General features: G+C 40.6%; 1 protein-coding gene across 7 annotated transcripts in view; it reads left to right on the top strand.

The window, feature by feature from the left end:
• Nucleotides 1-20953, top strand: part of PRKG1 (protein kinase cGMP-dependent 1) — a 983026-nt gene that overhangs the window by 770132 nt on the left and 191941 nt on the right. For all 7 annotated transcript variants that reach the window (XM_083149086.1, XM_083149090.1, XM_083149085.1 and 4 more), the window contains one exon: nt 15686-15749. In XM_083149086.1, the coding sequence (XP_083005212.1) occupies nt 15686-15749 (64 nt within the window). The remainder of the gene's footprint in view (nt 1-15685; nt 15750-20953) is intronic.

Genomic DNA, 20953 nt, shown 5'->3' on the forward strand with positions numbered 1-20953 from the left:
GGGCCCTTATTCTGGTTCGGGCGGTACGGCCCGCGTGCGGCCGTACCGCCGATGTTTTTATTCTGCACATGCGCAGAGGTCAATCTGCGCATGTGCAGCCCCCTTCGCCGCAGACGTATTTCGTCCGCCGCAAAGGGGGCGTATAGGGGCGTGAGGGGCTTCAGACCCTCATTTCCCTATGTATACGCCCCGCGTTTCATGGGCGTTCCCATGCAAACGCGGGGCGTATGCATGCTAATCAGGGCATGACGCAACTCATGGGGGCGGAAAGCTGACGTCGCCGGATGTCAGCTCTCAGCCCCCATACAAGCTATCACACGGACGATTGTCCGTGTGGTCTCAGCTTGCGGGAGCTGCTGTGGCGTGCGGCCCTGCCTTCGATGGTCGACGACCATCGAATGCAGGGGGCAGCTCCCACCATGGTGGAGGCGTACGCCTCCACCATTTTTATGCGGATCGCCAGCCGTCCGTGTACGGACGGCCGTGGCGATCCGTCTCGTGGGCGGGGATTGGTTTGTGCGGCCGGAGCACCGTGTGCGGCTCCGGCCGCACCAACCAGAATAAGGGCCATAGTGCTTTTAACACTATTTTGTATTCCTCTTAGTAATAGGTAATACCAAACTAGTTCAAAATATTTTCGGTATTATTAAGGAAAAGAGCGAACAGGTTAGCCCTGTCTTTCCATAGAATGCATACAGATGGCATTCCGATGAGCTGAATTCAGACAGAGGCTGGTTAAGTATACTCACCTTTCCCCTTACCCCACTAAACCTATCCCTCTCTACGTCATCCCTAACCCGAACCATTCCACCCCTGCAGCATAACCCTAAACCTCCCCCTTAATGCCTAAATCCCCCCCCCCCCCCCCCGTTCATAAACCTAACCCGGGTCCCGATAGCCGACTTGCTGAACACATCCCGCAACCACAGCCATGGCTGTGTTTCCTCTTTTTTATTACAGAGTGGATTGCTATCTATGGATTGTAATAAATGAATAGTCTAATGCAGGGGTTCCAAAACTTTTTTGAATCACAGCACCCTAGAGTATTAGAAGTTTTTCATGGCACCCCTAGGCCAAAAAAAGAAATCACACAATTTAGTAGATTGTGTTTATATGTGATCCTTAGGTTAATTTATGTAGTAAAGGGGACTATTTTCTTCTGTGTGTACACATATTCTATGATTGGCAGCCACCAGCACTGGTTTTGTCCATAAATAATTGACCATAAATATTTGAATTGGTCCAGGACCACCAACCCGTGGCACCCCTGCAAGTGTCCCATGGCACCCCAGGGAGCCGCGGCACACAGTTTGGGAACCACTGGTCTAATGGACAACTCTGACCTCTGACCAGAAGAGAGCACAGACCTATACAACACAAGTACTTTTCTCTGTAATTCATTGCAGTCTAATGACCATTATATCTGTGCATGAATACAAACTCATAGGTCTACACTACAGCTGTCTGTTATTGTAGTACAGTAAGTCAATCACATGTGGTCTAGAATCCCTAGAGTACAGCACCCACAGAGACAGAACACTGGGAAGACTTCATTTATACATCTATAATCCATGATCTCATTTTACCCATCATCGACTATGTAATAGAAATCCTTGGTTGCCCACACATCAGCGCTGCATGTAATAGGTTTGTGGGGAATATGATTTCCTAGTCATTTGTGTTGCACCATGAACTCTTTCAGCATTGATTATCTGTCATACATGAACCGAAACATACTTGAGTGGTGTTGCTTCTATTAGTGGTCATACAAGACTGTTTTTCTTTAATACTTAATGGTGTTTTCAAAGCAAAATGAAATGAAGCCTACTAGAAGTGTGCAATACGCAGCCTTCAGCACCATGTTAGCTGAACAGCAACACTCATGAGCTTGAATGTTACTTATGGACTGTTGTAGCAGGAGCATAAACCTGCAGAGACTGCCCACTGTGAAATACAAAGCTTGAAACGAAGCCAGTATTGTATTGGTCTCATTTACGTTCAGTAAAACTGTCCACTTGTGTGCGAGTTAGAATAATTGAACCCGACACAGGGAGAAACTGATGCTCCTGAATATCTGGTAATAATGAATGCAATTCCACTTCAATAATTGGTTTTGTAATGTTCACAAGAGCTTCAAATTGAGATAAACTGACTGTGCTACCAGCTAAATGATTGGAGAAACTTGTGCCATTCCAATAATGCAATACTGTACATAAAATGTGCCATAAGTAAGTAAAAAAATAAACCACTTATTAACAAAAAAAAATAGGTACACAAAAAAAAACATTGTTAGGCAAAAACTTAGTCCCATATTTTAAAAGCTTTCCCACTACTTCAGTTTTTGTTACTGTCTACAGGGGGTAATCCCCGACGCTAGGTGAAATAGCGGCGGCCACCTATTCAATGCTGTAGTTTCCAACAGCATTGAAGAGGCAGCCCGACAGAACGGACCTGACTTTAAAACCAGTTGGGTCCATTTTGCCGAAAACGGACATGGATTATCGAGTTCACGGCTGGATCTCAATAATCAATGGCCCTTTTCGCTGCTCGACAAGTGGAACATTGAATTCCGCCTAACGAGCTAACCGAAAATGGGGCAGTCGGAATCCAGCATTGAATGATGAGTATGGTCTGTATAATAATGTGTTGTTTGTTGTCACAAGCAAATATTTCACTGTGTTATAACCTATGTAGTATCAAATATTGCTAATACAACCTGCATAGCTGGCCAAACAGGGTGTAGTACTTTTGTCCTACTGTCCTATTGGCTGGCCACTAACTAGCCCTGACCTGTGTTTTGAATACTGGTGTTGGAGGGACCTCACACAGTTTTTTAGTTATAGAGCTGACCTTGAAAATCCCAGGACAGTGCTGCCCCTTCACCTGCGCACATGTAACTAATCAGTGACAAGTCCAGTCAACAACTGTGGACTGTTTCAGAGTTTGGAGAAAAGCAAAAAAAATGGCAACAGAACAAGCAATGGTGCAAGGCAACTGGTGCCCATATATGCAGGGTACAGTCTGTCTGTTTTTGCATTAGCACCCATATAAAGGGCAGCTGTACTTTTACTTTTATCAAGTTTTTATCCCCCTGGACATGCCTCTCCGAAATCTAAAGATCTCTGTACATTTCAAATCTGCCCCACCTGCAGCGCACTATGGTTTGTCATATACAAACATACTCCTTTTTGCTTCATTCCCAACTCTCAATCGGCTCCAGTACAAGGAAATTACAAACTTGAAATGTGCAGATATGTTGTCATAAATGTGATGCATGAACCTTGGGTTTCGATGGACATTTTTTGATACCTATTTTGCCCCTGAAATACAATCACCCTGTCTAGTTTGTTTCTACAATTGCATTTTATAGTGTCAGTAATTAAAGACCCATTTCCTCAGCATTCATTTCTAAGTGAATATAAAAAACATTTGTAGTCATCCTACACCTTTTAACAAGTTCAAAAGCAGGATTCTTGCCAAACTGTTATGTCCTTCACCCTTGCCAATTGTTTCCCCTGCCAGCTGCTCTCCTTCACACTTGAAAGACGACCAAGAAACATTGAACTATTTATTAGGCAACATAACAAGTATGTACAAATGTTAGCATATGCTAAAACATTGGCTTAAACAGTGTTATTCTGCTGCATAATACCAAATAGCATGGCACTATTATTCAGTTAGCAAAGTCATTGACAGGTTTATAGGCAAAACCAGAACAAGTACAATATAATTAGATTGGATATTGATCTGACGCTTTTTATTGGATTTGTAGCTTTTTGTTGTGAAGCTTCAACAAGTGCTAAAGGCGAAGCCTGAGAAGCCATTTTTAAAGAGGTCATGCCCTCCAACATGACCCCTTCCTGCTGGGAAAAATGTGTTGCTCCCAAGCTTCTCATTGAATGTACTATTACAATTAACTTTCCTAAATGAATGCATTGCTATGAAAGATGTTTTACTTATAAAAACAAGAAAAAATAACGTATACACAAGGAGTACTGTTGTAATCTTTTATTACATAAATGAATTACTATCGTAAAAATACTATATATCACGGAATTACTAATTTGAAAGTACTGTACATTTAGGAATTTCTATTTTATAAAGTCAGTACTGTACAGATGAAGCCGCGCTCATCTAGGCGGCTCTTGGAGCGCCATTCGGCTCACCCCGGTGCGAATGAGGCGTGTTTGCATATGGCCACGGACGAGTGAGTGTGTGAGACAATCGCGTGACCCTGTCTCGGCGAGCAGCGCGGCGAGACAGGTCACTTCGGCGCTACAGATGAGCACAGCTTATATATCAAGGAATTGCTGGGAAAAAAACTGTACATCCAAATTACTCAAATACTGTACAACTAGTGATTCCAGTAGGAAAAATACTCAACTACAAGAATTACTGATGGAAAAATACTGTACATCTAGTGATTACTTTTAGAATAATACTGTACCAGTGGGTCCCAAATTTTCTTGAAACACCGTGTCCTAGAGTATCAGTATTATTATCATGTCCCCCTTAGGATAAAAGTTTTTTATTGCTAAATTTGGGAAATAAATATTTAACATTGTGTAATACTGAGGTTTAGTTATGTGGTGGTGTACAGTTGTGCATATGTTTTATGTTTTATGATTGGAAGCCACCAACATTGGTTTTGCCTACCACTTTGACCATAAATCACTGATTTGGTCCTGGACCACAAACCGGAGGCACCCCTTCAAGAGCCATGCAGTGCCCCAGGCTGCATAGACACATACCGTAGGAGCCTAATTCAGATCTGATTGCTGGGAAAATTTGTTCTCAAAATGGGCAAAACCATGTGCAGATTTGGACATGTTGGGGGAGTTGGAAAGAATTCTCAATTATAAGAAAATGGGCGCTTATGACAAAAAGAAGCTAGTACTCCCCTGTTCCGGAGAGATGTCACGATGAGTCTCCTCAATTTTTTCATGACAGGAAGTTTATGAAATGACAAAAAGGAGAGATGGAGGGCAAATCCCCTCGTGTAATACGGTTTTGACTATCAAATATTTCTGTGAACCAAATTTCAATGGAATGGCTCACAAAGTAATATATATTATATATTGGGGTGTTGACCCCTTTTAATCACACTCACAATGGTTTGCAATTCAAATAAGCACGTAATATCCCTCAGGACTAAATCAAGCAGAAACAATGTTGTGGGGCATCCACCCCTAATCAAATTACTCACCCAGAGCTATCTGACAATAGCATGTCTGGTGGGTCTTTTGTCTCCTCCTCTGGCTCCTTCCAATCTCTGTGTGATGTTTTTTATATTGAATTTAAGCAAAACAACCAAAATGAATACTATGAATTTAAAAACATATGTATCCTTTATTCAAAAACATCAAACAATGGTTAAAACAATTTAAACCTTAGGAAACACTTAACTAGGTATCACCAGGCTGGGCTGGTATGATTGATGTAGCCTGGACAAAAAAATGGGGCCCGTCTTGAGTTCAGGTGAAAAAAACTGGGGGCCAAATGTAATAGGGTGAGAGACTGCAAAACCAGGTTGATTTTGCCATGTAATTGATTGCTGCTTTAAAAAACATGGGAAAACTCTCCCAAAATCTCTCACTTTCTGAAACTCTCACCCTATTACATTTGGCCCCAAGTGTGCCAGTCCGTGGATCCCAGAGTCCTTCTGTAGAGAGTTCCCACCGGTGGGATAAAGTCAGGAAGGAGCTGATTGGCTGGACGTTTATCTCCCTTGCATTTATCTCTTGTTAAGGCTTAATACATCTGCCCCATTATTACTTGACTTCGTAAGAGTCTTCTCTTAAAACACATGGTGACGGTATATTGCCAATGATTTGGTATCTACTGTATTATTTCGGCCACATACTTTTATTCACTATAATATGTGCTTTAAGGATGTGATGCAGTTTATCCTCGCGGAATGTGTCAAAGTCAGATGTTAATGTTTTAGTCGAAAATCTTTGATAATGTTCCAATGTCCCAAAATGCATTTATAAAGAAGAAATGTGTCACCAAACATGGAGGAAGTTTAGCAGAGCAGTAGCTGTAAATAATTTTAAGTGATGTAAAAAGCTTCTTTAATGACCAATAAAGTAATTTCTCTTCAATACCTGTCAAAACATAACAATCTGGCTTTGTCATTGTAATGGGGGTCCGAGGATAGGATGTTATCTCCATTTTACACATTGTAATTTCTGACGTTTATGGGCAGAATTATGAATAAATGCAGCAATCTCCACGGAGGAGAGGGGCGGCTAATCTGTCAGTGGAAAATGACAGATAATGCCATGGTTTTATTCACATGCCAAGAGACTGAATACATACACTGGATGGATGATTTTCAGCCTGGAACATTCAAAGGGAAGGCCTGGAAACTGTTACCTATGCCTCTTTAGGACATCCATCGATGAGCTATCTGAAAAGTGTATGGTGGGATTTTGTTAGGGTAGCTCTACTATGAGGGACGAAACACATTTGATTGAGGAATAGTCTTCAACCATCAATAGTCTAACACCATAGGTAAGTAGTTTTATCATGATTGGAAGTTTACAGAAGGTGAACATCAACTATGGAGGTCCGAAGATAGACTGCAGTCGGGGGACCAACCATCGATTGTTTCCTACCAATGGTTAAATACTTTTAATTCTAGCACCCTGCATCTCCCAAAACCCATGCAGTTCCTATTTCCTGCCTTTGATGTCTCTCTCTTCTGTGGTGCATCTAGCACAGGTCTGGTCTGCATATCAGTGCTGAAATACTGATCACAATGTGCTCGAAGCACCACAGCATAGAGTGACACCCCTGGCAGGGAAGAATAACTGCACCAGTTTTGGAAGATGCATGGTCCTAGAATGAACACTACTTAAATATCATTGACCACTGGCGTTAACCCATCTACAGTATGCCCATCTCTTTTATTACACAGTACCAACTGTAGCCAGAATGAGGCGATGCTGATTCCCTTTCTTGTTCTATTATATGCTAACAAAACATAGGAAGTTATTCTGTAACAAACCCATAGCAACCAATAAGCATTTAGCTGCAACTATTGAAAGACGGATCATGAAACTAGAGTTACTGCACATTTACATATATATATTAATAAGCTCCATGATGCCTTCTATAGCACTGCATTTGCTGAATGTGATTGGCAGGTAGATCACTGTAGCCATTGGTCTGAAATGTAATGTCACCCATTATTATAAACATTTTGTTCAAGCATTTAACTTTTTAGGGCTTAGTTCAGCACTTTAAAAAATAAATAGCTGGTTAACCAACAGGTAGTGTCATCGGGGATGACTGTCTGAAACAGTTCAGCTTGACTCAAGTAGATGCGATAGAAGCAGTCTGTCCCCGTAAAGTATAATCTCTTATTAACACATATAGCAGCGATAAGGAATTGTAAATAAAACAGGGGTAAGGATATATTCAAGCGCTGTCTGTATGTGTTCTCGTCACTTCTCCCGTTCTCATAGGTCGATATGCGGAAATAAAGAAAAAAGAACACAATGTGTAGGACTGTATTTTTCTTTTCAAAACATACAGAGGGAAAAGAAGTGGAACGTACCACACTCACAGAGAGAGTGTGTATTTAAAATACGTAAAGGTATCTTTTTTTGGTGGTAGTATAGCCTTCACCAAATCCACCCTGGTGTCCAATAGAATTAGATTGAGCGTACGTTTTCACTCACACGATCAAGGTGTTACAATACATATAATGGTTTCTTTTAAAAGCAAGCGTACCAATAACTCACAATTGGCAGGAATTTTCAAAGCACATCTGGGTTTCTTTAACTTGAAAAAATTGTTTTTATTGCCAAACACAAAAATTATTAAAATACACTCTGACCATAGGTACACTGTAAAGATCCAAAGGTGGGCGATAGATGTTGGATGGAACTCACACTAGGTATACACCAAAAAACTCTCCGGATAAGTTTAGAGATGTCGGTGAGTAAACACCCGGTACCTTTGTTTCAATGTCCAGCATAAACACAGAATGGTCCAAAGTTTAAAAATAGGTTGTGCAGATCCAGGAATTATATTTTGTCGTAATTTATCAACAGCACTCATGCCGGGATATCATCTCTGATAAGTTTAGATCTCAGCATAGGGTCAATAGTAAATGGCTAGTGGACCACTATCACATCCTGTTTCTCACCTGGAATATTGACTTCATATAAGTTGCCATCAGGCTATGTACAGTATGCACAAAAACAAATTAATGACAGTAGAGGAGAAAAACACAGGGCCTCCTGAGTAAGGATCAGAAGGTCCCATTCTGGTGGGTTTCTCTTCATTTGCTACATATACAGTACCTACACCATCATTAGATGATATTAACTACATGGTTCAAGCTCAGAAAATGTATTCTGCTTTTGAGAATTATGGTATTCTGCATTAGGTTTCCTAATGCAGGAGATACTTCTGATTATTCCTGTTTTAGGCTTCTGACATAAAGTATACGCTGACATTACGGTATGCCTAAACCATGTTGAGACAACAGTATTCGCATGGTGTTAGGCTTGACAAAATATGTCTTCCAATAGTCCGTATATGCAGTCACACTTGATCCATTTACTTTGCAGCGGTGGCTGTTAAGTATGTTTGCAACTTCTTTGGATTTATAATGGCATTTACAGCAGTGACCAGAGCTTGTCAGTATGAGCAGCCACACACCACAGTAATTCTAGAGGGCTTTCGAACTCCTTGGGGAAGGGGAAGTTTATTGATTTATTATTTATTTAAATTAAATAATTTAATTTCTCTTCTTTTTTGACCCCCCCCCCAAGAAAATATGACTTTGTGTAATTAGATCCTCAATGACTTTTAGCCAATCATTAGGCTCTATTCTATTTGTGATATCTCTTATCCAAGACATGTAACTAAACCTTTGTTGCACCCATAGCAAAATCTTGACACCCCCCCCCCCCATTCATTGTTACTACAATGCCCTTTATGGTGTAAGAGTGAGACTTTCTGGAGTAAGAGAGTGTGTTAGGAGGAGAGAAATAGAGGTGTTTCAAAGAAAGGGAGAAAGAGGGAGGGACAGGGAGAGAGAGAAAAAGTGTGAGAGGGGGTATTAGGGATACAGAGAAAGGGTGTCAGAGTAGGAGGAGCAAGAGAAAGAGGGAGGGGTGTGAGCAAGAATGTGAGAGTGTCAGACAGGGAGGGAGAAAGAAAGAGGGGGGCAAGATAGAGTGAGAGGGATAGAGAGAGGGTGTCAGGGAGAGAGAGAATTTAAGAGAAAGAGAGAAAGGGTGTCAGGGACAATAACAGAATGACAGTGCTAGAGAGAGAGATTGTTTCAAAGGAGAAAGAGAGAGTCATGGAGATAGACAGTGTGAGGGAGATAGACAGTGTCAGGGGAAAAAAGAGGAAGTCAGTGACAGAGAGAGAGGAGAAACAGTGTCAGGGAGAGAGAGGGAGAGACAGTGTCAGGGAAAAGGAAAGGGTGACAGTGTCGTAGAGAGAGAACATGAGAGAGACACTGTCAGAGAGAGCTAGAGGGAGACACAATTTCAAGGAGAGAGGCAGAGAGACAATGACAGCTACAGTACATATATAGCAGGAGAAACTATCTGAATACAGAATGGACAAGGTGACAGGGCCAGATGGATAGATGGGAGGGGCATAGATGTACAAACAGATGGACATGGTACCATTTGGGGGCATGGACAGATATATGGTGGGCATGGACTAGACTGCATCCTTCATAAATACATCCATATATACTGTATATACAGCCATACACTGCCGTATATACATATTACACTGTGCTGTTCATAGAATATTTAGTCCTTCACATCAGACCCTGTCTTAGTGAAACTAATAAACCTACCAGGATGTTTTTTTTGGATTGTTGGAGAAAACTGGAGCACCCAGAGCAAACTTATGCAAGCACGGGGAGAGCACACAAAACCTGGTGGAAATCAACTCCAAGGTATCAGCATTTTCAGGGGAGTAATGTTCATTACAGGTTGAGTATCCCGTATCCAAAATGCTCGGGACCAGGAGAATTTTGGATAACGGATTATTCCGTATTTCGGAATATTTTAATATTTCAATGATGTATTTTGAAGTATCTTGCATTTATGCTGTATAAACACATAATATACACACAAATATATTTTATTACCACATAAAATACACACAAACATATTTTAATTGTTCAAAAAACAAGGTTTCAAAACGTGAAACAAAATGTGTGTACTATCTCAGCACTGAATTTGAATGCCAAGCAATCATTGTCTTGCACATATATAGTGCCAGTTACATATCATGTCACCAGTAGTGCTGTTACATATGTCCCCAGTGAGTTTTTAGCAAAAAAAAATTTTTTTTTCACTTTCTGGAATGTCCGTATTTCGGAATAATTCGGATAACGGATATTCGGATACGGGATACTCGACCTGTACTACTGTACATAAACTGTTATGTATCCTGAGGTCATATTACCCTCGCTGAAAAAAACACATTGATTTTAACACCTGTAACAGGAAATAATTAAATGTAGTAGAACCATATTTGTTGCCATATTTTTAATATATTAATTAAAGTAACTAGAAATTATGTTTTGTAGTAGGGTTGTCAGAACAGAAAGGTAAATTAAGTATGTGTATATGACGTAAATAACTAGCAAGGTATATCTTTTCTTATATGCTATATTCAATAAGTGAAGTAGGATTAGGTTATGACTTGACCTAGAAAAGTTTCTAAACCCTTGTTTCTAGCCAGTGATTTGGAAAAGTCCTTTCCTCGTCCTTGCTGGGCACTTTGCGTGCCCTATCTTTAAAATGCTTGAGTCACACGGTTGGAAATAAAAGATGACTATTGATTGAGGTCAAGCACTAAATTAGTTTTTAACCTTGAACAGTAACTTCTGTAACATAACTTTGCCCTTTTGCTCAAAATATTTAGCAGTCTTATGCACATACAGACAAGAGCCTTATAAGAGGTATGTTTTTGTTTCTTGTACTTTGGATCTATCCATTTATTCATTATTTATTTATTACCAATTTCTTATATAGCGCACACATATTCAGCAGCGCCTTACAGAGTATAGAGAACATTCACATCAGTCCCTGCCCCAGTGGGGCTTACAATCTATATTTCCTACCACATGTACATGCACACACAGACATTCTAGGGTTATTTTTTTGTTAGAAGCCATTTTTTTATAAATCGATCAAAATAAAATAAGGCATGTAGTTATACACAATAAAGTTTCTGTATATGGAACAGTGTTTTTTTTTTTTTGATGGATAGAATGTTGACATTTACCATATCGACATGATGGTAATGGTGACGTGATAACATTGACCATGTCAACATTTAGCACTCCATTCACTATATGCCCCAATGTCTCCCTAAATACATAAAAGTAGTTAAACTGCATCATTATGTGAGGAAAAGATAGATAAATTGTAATACTTGTGAATTATGGTTCAAAGTGCGGCCAACTGGGCGGTTGGTCATCATTATGCTACCATTATTATGGGCCGATTTTATGTGTAGGCCTTGGACATAGCCCCCTCTGTCCCATTATTAATTTAGCCCTGTGTTTGGGCAAGGAGGTTTTTTTTGTTGCTTTTGTTACCACAGAATAAAGAGTTCATATTTTAAATTCCCTTGGAGGCATTGAACAGTGATATCTCCTAAATCATAATAAACAGGAAACTCCGACAGTTCAAAATAAAATGTGAATGTTTTCTTTTGAAGCCTAATAACATCATCAGTGATTCACAATCAGCATCATTGTATTGTACCTGACTTCAAAAAAGGATTATTAAACCAATCCCTCCATCGACTTTGGTGTGTACCTAGACAAATGAGCTGTCAGAATGAGTTTATAATACACATATTTTAGTGCACAGTAGTAAACATGCGGCTTAGGTTTTTTTTTTCGTTTTTGTTTTTTTAGCCATCTAGCCTGTAGCAAGTTGTTATATTTGTGTTTTGATCCTATAAAAAATAAAAACAAGAGCTGCTATTGAACAGACTACAAAACCCCACAGTTCATAATTTTGATATGAACCATGGAACTAAAATATATTGTTCAATACAAAAACAAAATCTTGCACTGCAACTTTGTTAAAAAAAAATATTAGATAACTACGCTACTACAGGTAGATTATTATACAGGTCAGAAAGCCAGGAATGTGACAGTTGTGTTGTGCAATCAATGGTTATTACAAATGCCAATCCTGGGGCAATTTTTCCATCCCGGGTTTCAGGATTGAAAAATGCTCAATTACAGGACAGGAATCCACCTTCATTTTAAAGAATCCCCCCACCCCATCCCTGGTTACCCAAACGCTACTTGGCATTAGACTGCACTTGCACAGTCTAATCCCGAAATCTCGGGATTAGAAACTCTGATCCCAGGATTTAAATCTGGGCTATTATGGGGACAAATCCCAGGATCCCTCCGATCCCGGAATTGGTCACCCTACTGGCAATGCTCCTTTGTACACATCAAGAAATTCACCTATTTCTTATATAGTTTAAATGGCAGCCTCCCTTGATTTTCAAATTGTTGGAGGCCTCTGTTGGACAGCATCAACTGCAAATGTCCAGAGGCTTGGCCAGCACCTTTTGGGCATGCTCTGCTCCCTGATGCGTCTTTCTCATCCCTGTCTGCAGTTAACGGATATAACTCTGAGTTAACTCCAATTTTCAACCAGCACATTGTACATATACCATCCCACTACCATTATTATACATACAACCGGTTCACCACCACAACATCCAGCAAACCCTACAAATACCTTTTGCTGCAAATGAAGAATCCTTACAACCTGTACATGCTATTAACCCCTCTGTTTTCCTGTTCCAGATCGTCTCTGGTTAATAAACCTTCACCTGGCTAAATTCCTTTGCCATGTGCACTAATCTCCAATTTCACACTACTGCCACTTACTTCTGCAGTGTCTGCCAATACAGGGTGTATTACAATGCTAATTCTTATGAAGACACTGCAGATTCAATCCTCTCAACACTCAGAAAACACTACTAACCCAAGTTTTGAAAAACGTCAATTAATTTCCTAAATACTCAATTATTTCAGTGTACATTCTAACCAGACACCGTAAAAGACCAAAACTTTGGACCAAGGGTAGTCAATATTTTTCACTCCATGTGCCAGGTCATCGTCCTTTCCAGTTGAAAAAGTTTTCAGTGTTCTACCAAGAGGCAGATTTAAACCTCATGGGGCCCTTGTCACATCCGGTCCCCTTTAAACAGCCCGGGAGCTTCCTGGGCAGCAGGATCACATACAATTTCATATGTGGTCCTTTTGCATATGATATATGGTATGCGTTCTCATTTCCCAAGTTGGAGGTAGGATGTGCAGCATGTCCGATCTCTGACTCTGACGTCCACGGACCAACGGACGTCCAACTGACCGAATTAGATGTCAAACACATGAAATTTGATCACTTTCCTTTTAATTTCTCGGCCCTATCCATCAAAATTCGGTACAAAGTGGCCAAATCTAATTAGTCGGGGGAACATCCCATTTTCAATAGAACTCCCATCGTACCCCTAAGACTAGTCCATCCAGTAATTAGCCTGCCCCTATATCTCACAAGTATCAAAAACCAGTGGCCAGGGCAAGTTTATATAATGTGCTGTAAAAAAGACATTGGGTCAGTGCAGAGTGTTTCAGCTTGTCCCAGATTTAACCCCAGATACACTCATGACACATACTGTGAATGACATGCAGTTTAACCAGAGTGGTTTCACACTGTATTTGATTCTGCTAGTTACACGAAAGTAATGTGTCTTCAGGATAGAATTCCTTAAAATTATAATTAATTGTTGCACTTGATATTCAATATTCATGATAGCCTTAAGCACGTTTAAGTATTTTAACGTCCTTCTCTCTACTTTAGTTCCAAGAGATTTTACAAGAAGTTTTTCTGGAGTACTTTTCTATGTTATTGCATACTTTATTACAGCTGAGATTTCCTTTGTCACCCAAAATAACCTAATTGTGTCTTAACGTCTAAAATAAAAAACTTAATCTCCCAGCTAAGTGTCAGTAATAGGATTGATTTGATGCACTGTCATACTACCGTGAGCCAGTCTCTTTTTCTTCAATAATGTATCCTTATGTCTAAGGGACTTAGGAGAATCTTTGACAAGTTAGATGGGGGTTTATTGGCTTTGTTTATAAGAAAAACCCTCAAGCTTTTCGGGATTGTCACTAAGAATAGATATAACTCAAGATAGAAAGAATAGCTTTGAGAGATTAACAGACCAGACCAAAACTTCGTAGAATAACTTCAATACATTATATTGGTGCAGTCTGAGGAAAGCTCAGCACAGAACATGGATAACATTATTATTATTATTATTATTATTATTATTATTATTATTATGTGATGATGATGATTATTACATTTTATATATAAGGCATCACAAGTGGTTAGCACAGGGTTACCTACCATCCTGGATTGGCCGGGAGGGTCTCGGAAATCGGGTCCCCCTCTCGGTCCCCTGGAAAAGTGGGCGGATTCCGAGGTGCCCACCCATTCACACTGGGTCACGGTATTTAAATACCGCAATTTGCGGCTTTTTGAAGGAGCGAGGCTTAACTGACATCATTTTAGCCCCGCTCCCTCCATAGAGACCAGCTAATTCCGTCGTTTGCTGGGCTGGGGCTTGATGATGCCGATATCAGGCCCCACCCCCCACAGCTCTGCTGACAGTCTCCTCTCTGGGCTTCTTCCGGAGAGGAGACTGTAAAAGTAGGCAACCCTGGGTTAGCAGCACCGTATATTAGAGCGGCACACATTAGAACAGTACAGGGTACACAGAACTAATCATTACAGTAACTGAAAAACGAAAACAGTGCAAAGGTAACAATTAGCACCACTATTCTCAGAAAACAATGCAGCTGAGATATAAGGAAGCAAAGTAATAGTTGGCGCACTACTATGGGCAGGCTGTCATTGAAAGAGATAAACATTCAGGAACATTGAAGGCCCTGGGCAGAGCAATGCATTTGGGGCCCCTACACACCCTTTCACAGGAAAACATGTCAACAACAAGAAAATCATAACATGCCCCTCCTGCAGTCCCTTGCCATCTATCCCTTTGTCAGCACTCTGATTGGTGGATAGCTTTAGCCATCCAACAATCAGCATGCTGACAGTCATTCACTGTCTGACTGCAGGCTGGGAAGCGGGAAGAGAATGCTGCCTGGCCGCTCTATTAGTGTGTAATTCACAACCATGGCAACCAGGCATCATTCTCTTCTGCCTCTCAATAAGCTCAGGAGGCAGATGTTCAGAACCCAATCTGCCCCCAGCTGGAAGGCACCCTGAATTGGAGGGCCCTTGGGCAGCTACCCATTGATCCCCTACTTTAGATGCCCAGGATGGCCCTGGAGCAAATATGCAGGTATAGACGTAGGGGAGAACTGTAATTGAAGTGCAAGAGGAGAGGGCTGTGAGAACAGGAGGAAAGAATGCACTGCTCTAAAGAGCTTACAATCTACAGTTACCATTATTATTATTACTACAGGTAGTATTGTCAATATTCTCCTTTCTATTATAATCATTATTGTCATTATAGGTTTTATTTGTATTATTATTATTATTATTATTATTATTATTATTTTAACATATTACGTAGGAAATCTAGTGGAATTTAACATTTATATTCTCTTTAACTTTTTCAGCGTACCAACATTCCAGAGCCTTCCTGAAGAAATACTTAGTAAACTCGCTGATGTCCTTGAGGAGGTAAGATCAGAGAAATATAAATTATATATCCTATAAAATCTTTCTCTAATGTATGGTGCAAATGAATATCATCACTTAGAGTATAGTGCTGTCACTCATGCAAAATGAATCCTTATATTTATTGAACAATGATCATGCGTCAAACTGCTCTCTTTGTAAGTGTTTCATAATGGAAGAATGAGGATTTCAAAAGCATACTCTCATTTCAAATTGAGATTTCAGTTATGTAAGGAATATACTTGATGCTCAAAAATAAGTAGTTCCTTAATGAACGACACTCTAAACTGCAGTCAATTGCTTAAACCCATTGGCTTAATAAAGTAATTGTGATAAACCAATGGGTTATGCAATTAACTACAGGAACTTTTATAATATTGGGGGGCAACCAACCATGAAGAGCACCCTACCAAAAATGTCTAATATATGTGTGTGAGTGACAGCTGTCTCTTTTGTGTTCATTCAGGAGCTGTGTTAGTGACTGTCTCACCTTTAATTCATGAGTTAGTTGGCAAGTGAGCTTTAAAACAGCTAGAATGTTTCTCAGTTTGACTGATGTGATAGCAGTTCCCAGATTGTGAAGAGTCTCAGTGTTAGAGTAGGACTTGCAGTAAAACAGAATCCCTTGACATTGACCAAAGCTTGAATGCATTCATCAATCCATGGACCAAAACACTATTAATAATTTATTTATGTATTAAGGTGAGTGAGCTTATTTTACAGCTTAAATTTACAACCCTCAGCTACTCCCCATTTCCTCGGCTTCATCGGAGGCTTCACTCATGCTCTCTCCGCTCTGCTAATGACCACAACCTGAACCCTCTTGTGATTATTTCCTCATAGACCCACCACTTAGTTTTCTACCCACCGCACTCACACATAGACAAATTAACTCACCCCCTACTGCACCAACTTTGTGTCTGCACCTCCACTCTACACTGTTCTCTTGTATATTATTCTTGCCTTACATTTTCTTGTATACTCGGTTCCATCGGTTCCCAAACTCCACAATTACAGTGCAGATTTTAAACTTGTTCAAGCTTATGACCAGGTAATTAACTCAAACTGACCAAGTCAATTAAGTCTCCTGTGATCAAGCAAGGATATCCCTAAAACATGAACTAACTTTAATGGTGGCTAGATACTCATTTCAGGAAACGTATGCCAGGTCTCTTTGCTGTACACAGTCCTAACACTAGGCAGCAGGGGTTAGCATCATACAACAACATCTAAAGTATGTTCTCCATAATCATGGCCATCTTTCTCAGGCAGTTTTTTGTACACACCTACTAGATGATCAAGTGGGTAACTGAGGTAAAGTCTAGTGAACTAGGGGAGCAAGAGGCTCGGACGAGCGCAACAATGCTATCCAAGCAACGCTTTAATATTCAAGTGTTGTAAGGATTCCCCCAGCTTCCAACAAGATTCCACCAGCAGATTAATTGGAAAAGTGATTTATGATCCATTTGCAACCACTCACCATCGAATGATTTTTCCAGTATGTGCAGACTGTGCTTAGCCAAGGACTCACCTGGTGGCTGCGACAGAAACAGCCTGGACACGCCTGTGTTTTCCCTGACACTCCCAGAAAACATCCAGTTACCACCCACAAATGCCGGCTTTCTGTCACTCAACTTGCGTACGGCCAGCAATAAAGAAACGTAGCAGGATTTTATCGCAGGGTGCCCTCGTGCATGCGCGCTACGGGTCATATGCATGCGCAGTCTATGTGATTTTGCAGCCATGCGATCAGGTCTGAATTAGACCCTTAATAAATGAAACTGTAATGGTATGGAGAGTAATTCCCAAAATGACCTCTTGGAACTATTATATCCACTAGTGGACATTGGGCCTGATTCAAAGTTGGATGAGGTATAGATCGCAAATGAAAGATGTTTTGTGGTTTGCGCATGCTTCATCTTCATCTTCATCTTTGGGTAGCCTAATATTAATTATAAGATAGGTCATTGTCTTCTACATTTTCTAGTCATATTATTTTACAGTGGAGTTGAAAACAGAGTCAATTGCTCTTATCGTAATCGCTTATACTGCAAACAAAATCTAACTGTAGCCCACAATGCATCAGGACAGTCATAGCTTTCTACAGAGCCGGCCCTAGCCTAAATGACGCCCTAGGCAAGATTTTGCCTGGTGCCCCCTAGCACCGCCACTAGATCCGCCTCTGACCCTGCTCCCCTTTCCCAGCACCATCAACCCTCATCATAGCAGCCATCATTTTGGTGCTCCTACCCGCAATATCTTAAATAGAAACAGTGCACACATTTGGTGCACAGCCCAAACAGGGGTGTGTTCTTGCTGGGAAGGGGCATGGCCACACAATAGTACCCCCAATTCAAATTATGCCACACAGTAGTGCAACTTTATTCACATTATATCATGCGATGGTGTCCCTTATTCACGTTACATCACACTGTAGTACCACTTTACCTTATATACATTACTCCTCACACTATTCACATTATAGCCTTAGAAAAAAATCGTGAAAAAATATTGTATTTTAAGCACCTCCATGGCCACACTGCAACCCAGCACAAAGCAGTGTGTGCTGGGCAGAGGAGAAGAGCTGCAGCTGCTGCTGCTGTCACTTAAGGGGAGGGGGCCCGGGGCCCCCACTGGGCTCTTCGATCAGACTTTGGCCCGGGTAATTTGTACCCCCTACCCCTTTCTCTCGGCACCCCTGATAATACCACACAGTAATGCCCGTTACACATGACACACATTATTAATGTCCTTATAACCATAATGCCCCTTACACATTATGCGAACCTCTATTAATGCCCTTAATACACATAATGACACACATAATGCCCCTTACACATATGTTGCATATTATTATTGCCCTTATACACATGACACACATAATGCCTGTAACACATATGTCACACATTATTAATGCATTTATACATGACACACATAATGCCCCTTAAACATATGTTGCACATACTTTTCATCTTATTTGCATCATTATGCAGATACAGCCTCACTCACACACAGAATATAGGAAAGCTGCATATCATTTTAATCAGCAGAAGCTTCTGATGCCCCTAGGCATTCCAAATGCCCTAGGCAATTGCCTAGTTTGCCTATGCCTAAGGCCGGCTCTGGCTTTCTAAGCAGCTTATGTAATGCAGTGTCCATTTTTGCTGGATTTAGGGCTTTTTGATAAATTAACCTCTTAGAGACGGATTTGTTTTTTCACTCAGTGTTTAATAGTTGGCAAAAATAAGATGAATAAGATGATTCCAATGTAATGTTTGCCTTCTAGCTATTAAGAAGTGGATGTTTGTCTGGCAATACAGGCTAATCTATACGTGTGTCCACTGTCCCATTTCTGATATGCGAGGACACAACTGCTTGTTTTTGTCCCCTGCTATAGTGCCTGCAGCCCTGGCTGCCAAAGCGTACCGCTGCATGGTGCAAAATTCAGCAGGAACCCCATGCTCTTGTCTTCCCCTGTAGTTGAGGAATTATCAATAAACTGTGCATGCGTCTAAGTCGCACATGTGCAGGGATGGTCTAGCGGTCACAGGGAGGATTTATTTGCAGAGTGATTGACAGGTAGGGGGCAGTAATGGGGAGTAGCGGCAAAAACACAATCATGTCATGGCCATTTAGAGGGCATGTTTCAACCAGCGACTGTGATCTGGTTCGCAGTAACAGTGGCTTTGGCCCCCACTTCCTGAACCCATGCTGCGCAACCATAGGGCTACTCAGGAGTGTGATAATTGACTGATCTGCAACTGATGCTGCATTTAAATTTTTTTTTTTTTTTATAAAAAATATATATGAAAGGAGAGGCAGAACTACCGAAGGAGCCCATTGCAGCCAAGACCAGCAATTACTTCTTGGATTTGGGTATTGGAGGGGGGCTCAAATTATATTTTTGCACCTGGGCTCCCCACTCACAAGTTCCACCGCTACGGCTACCGTCAGCGCTTCTAACCTTGAATTGCGGTAGAATCGAAGTAGGTCAACTCCAGATTTATATGCTCTTAAATGTTTAGCTGTTTACAAAGTACCTGTAAACATTTATTTATGTAAATATGTGTTTCCTTGGTGACAAACAACAGACATAATAAAAGAGTGTGGTATGACTGGCCGATGGTCAGGATCCCAGCGGTCAGTTCACCCATCTTTCAGAGCACTTTTTTGAAAAAAGACGTATGTCCATCAAGTTCAACCGTCGACCTAGATTTGTCATCCCCACTTTGAAATATATACTTTAACATTGACTTAATAGTTGTTCTAGGTTGCAGCCGTGAATGCTTTTTTCAATAAATGTTTATCGAACCTTATTTAAATGTGTTCAATGTGTCTGTCTTCACCACGTCGTCTGGAAGAGAGTTCCGTACCCTTACTACCCTGACCACAAAAAAACCTTTCCTTTTAAGGGCGTGGAATCTTCTCTCCTCTAGTCTGAGATGTATGCCCACATGTCCTAGTTTCTGACCTCAAAGCAAAGAGGCTGCCATATAGTTCAGAGTATTGTACTATGATATATTTATACATGCTAAGCATGTCTCATCTTAATCGCCCCCTTTCCAGCGTAAACATTCCTGATTTGTCTAATCTATCCTTTTATCTTAAATGCTCAATCCCTTTCATTAATTTGTTTGCCCTTTTCTGAACTTTTTCTAGTTCTACCACGTCCTTTTTGTAATGTGGAGCCCAGAATTGCACTCCAAATTCCAAATGCGGTCTAGCCAGTGCCTTGTAGAGTGGCATGGTTACACTTTCGTTCCTAGTTTCTATAACCCTTTTTATACAGTCCACGCTAGTATTCTGTTGGCCTCCTGGCTGCTCCATGACACTGTGTACCAAGTTTGTTATCAATTAAGACTCCTAGGTCCTTTTCCATTTCTGATTTCCCTAATTCTACCCTATTAACCCCTTCCTGACAGAGCTAGTTTTTGCGTTCCTGACAGAGCCATTTTTTTCAAATCTGACATGTCTCACTTAAGTGGGGATAACTTTTTTTTGCTTTTACTTATCCCAGTGATTTTGAGATTGTTTTTTCGTGACACATTGTACTTCAAATTAGTGGTAAATTTGGGTCGATACAGTCTGTGTTTTTTTGTGAAAAATACCAAAATGTCGTGAAAAAATGGAAAATTTAGCGATTTGCAAAATGTTAAATTTTCTGCTTGTGAGACAAATAATCATACCACTCAAAATAGTTAATAACT

This window comes from Crinia signifera, chromosome 6 (genome assembly GCF_055691185.1).
Source record: "Crinia signifera chromosome 6, ASM5569118v1, whole genome shotgun sequence".
In the NCBI taxonomy this organism is placed as follows: domain Eukaryota; kingdom Metazoa; phylum Chordata; class Amphibia; order Anura; family Myobatrachidae; genus Crinia; species Crinia signifera.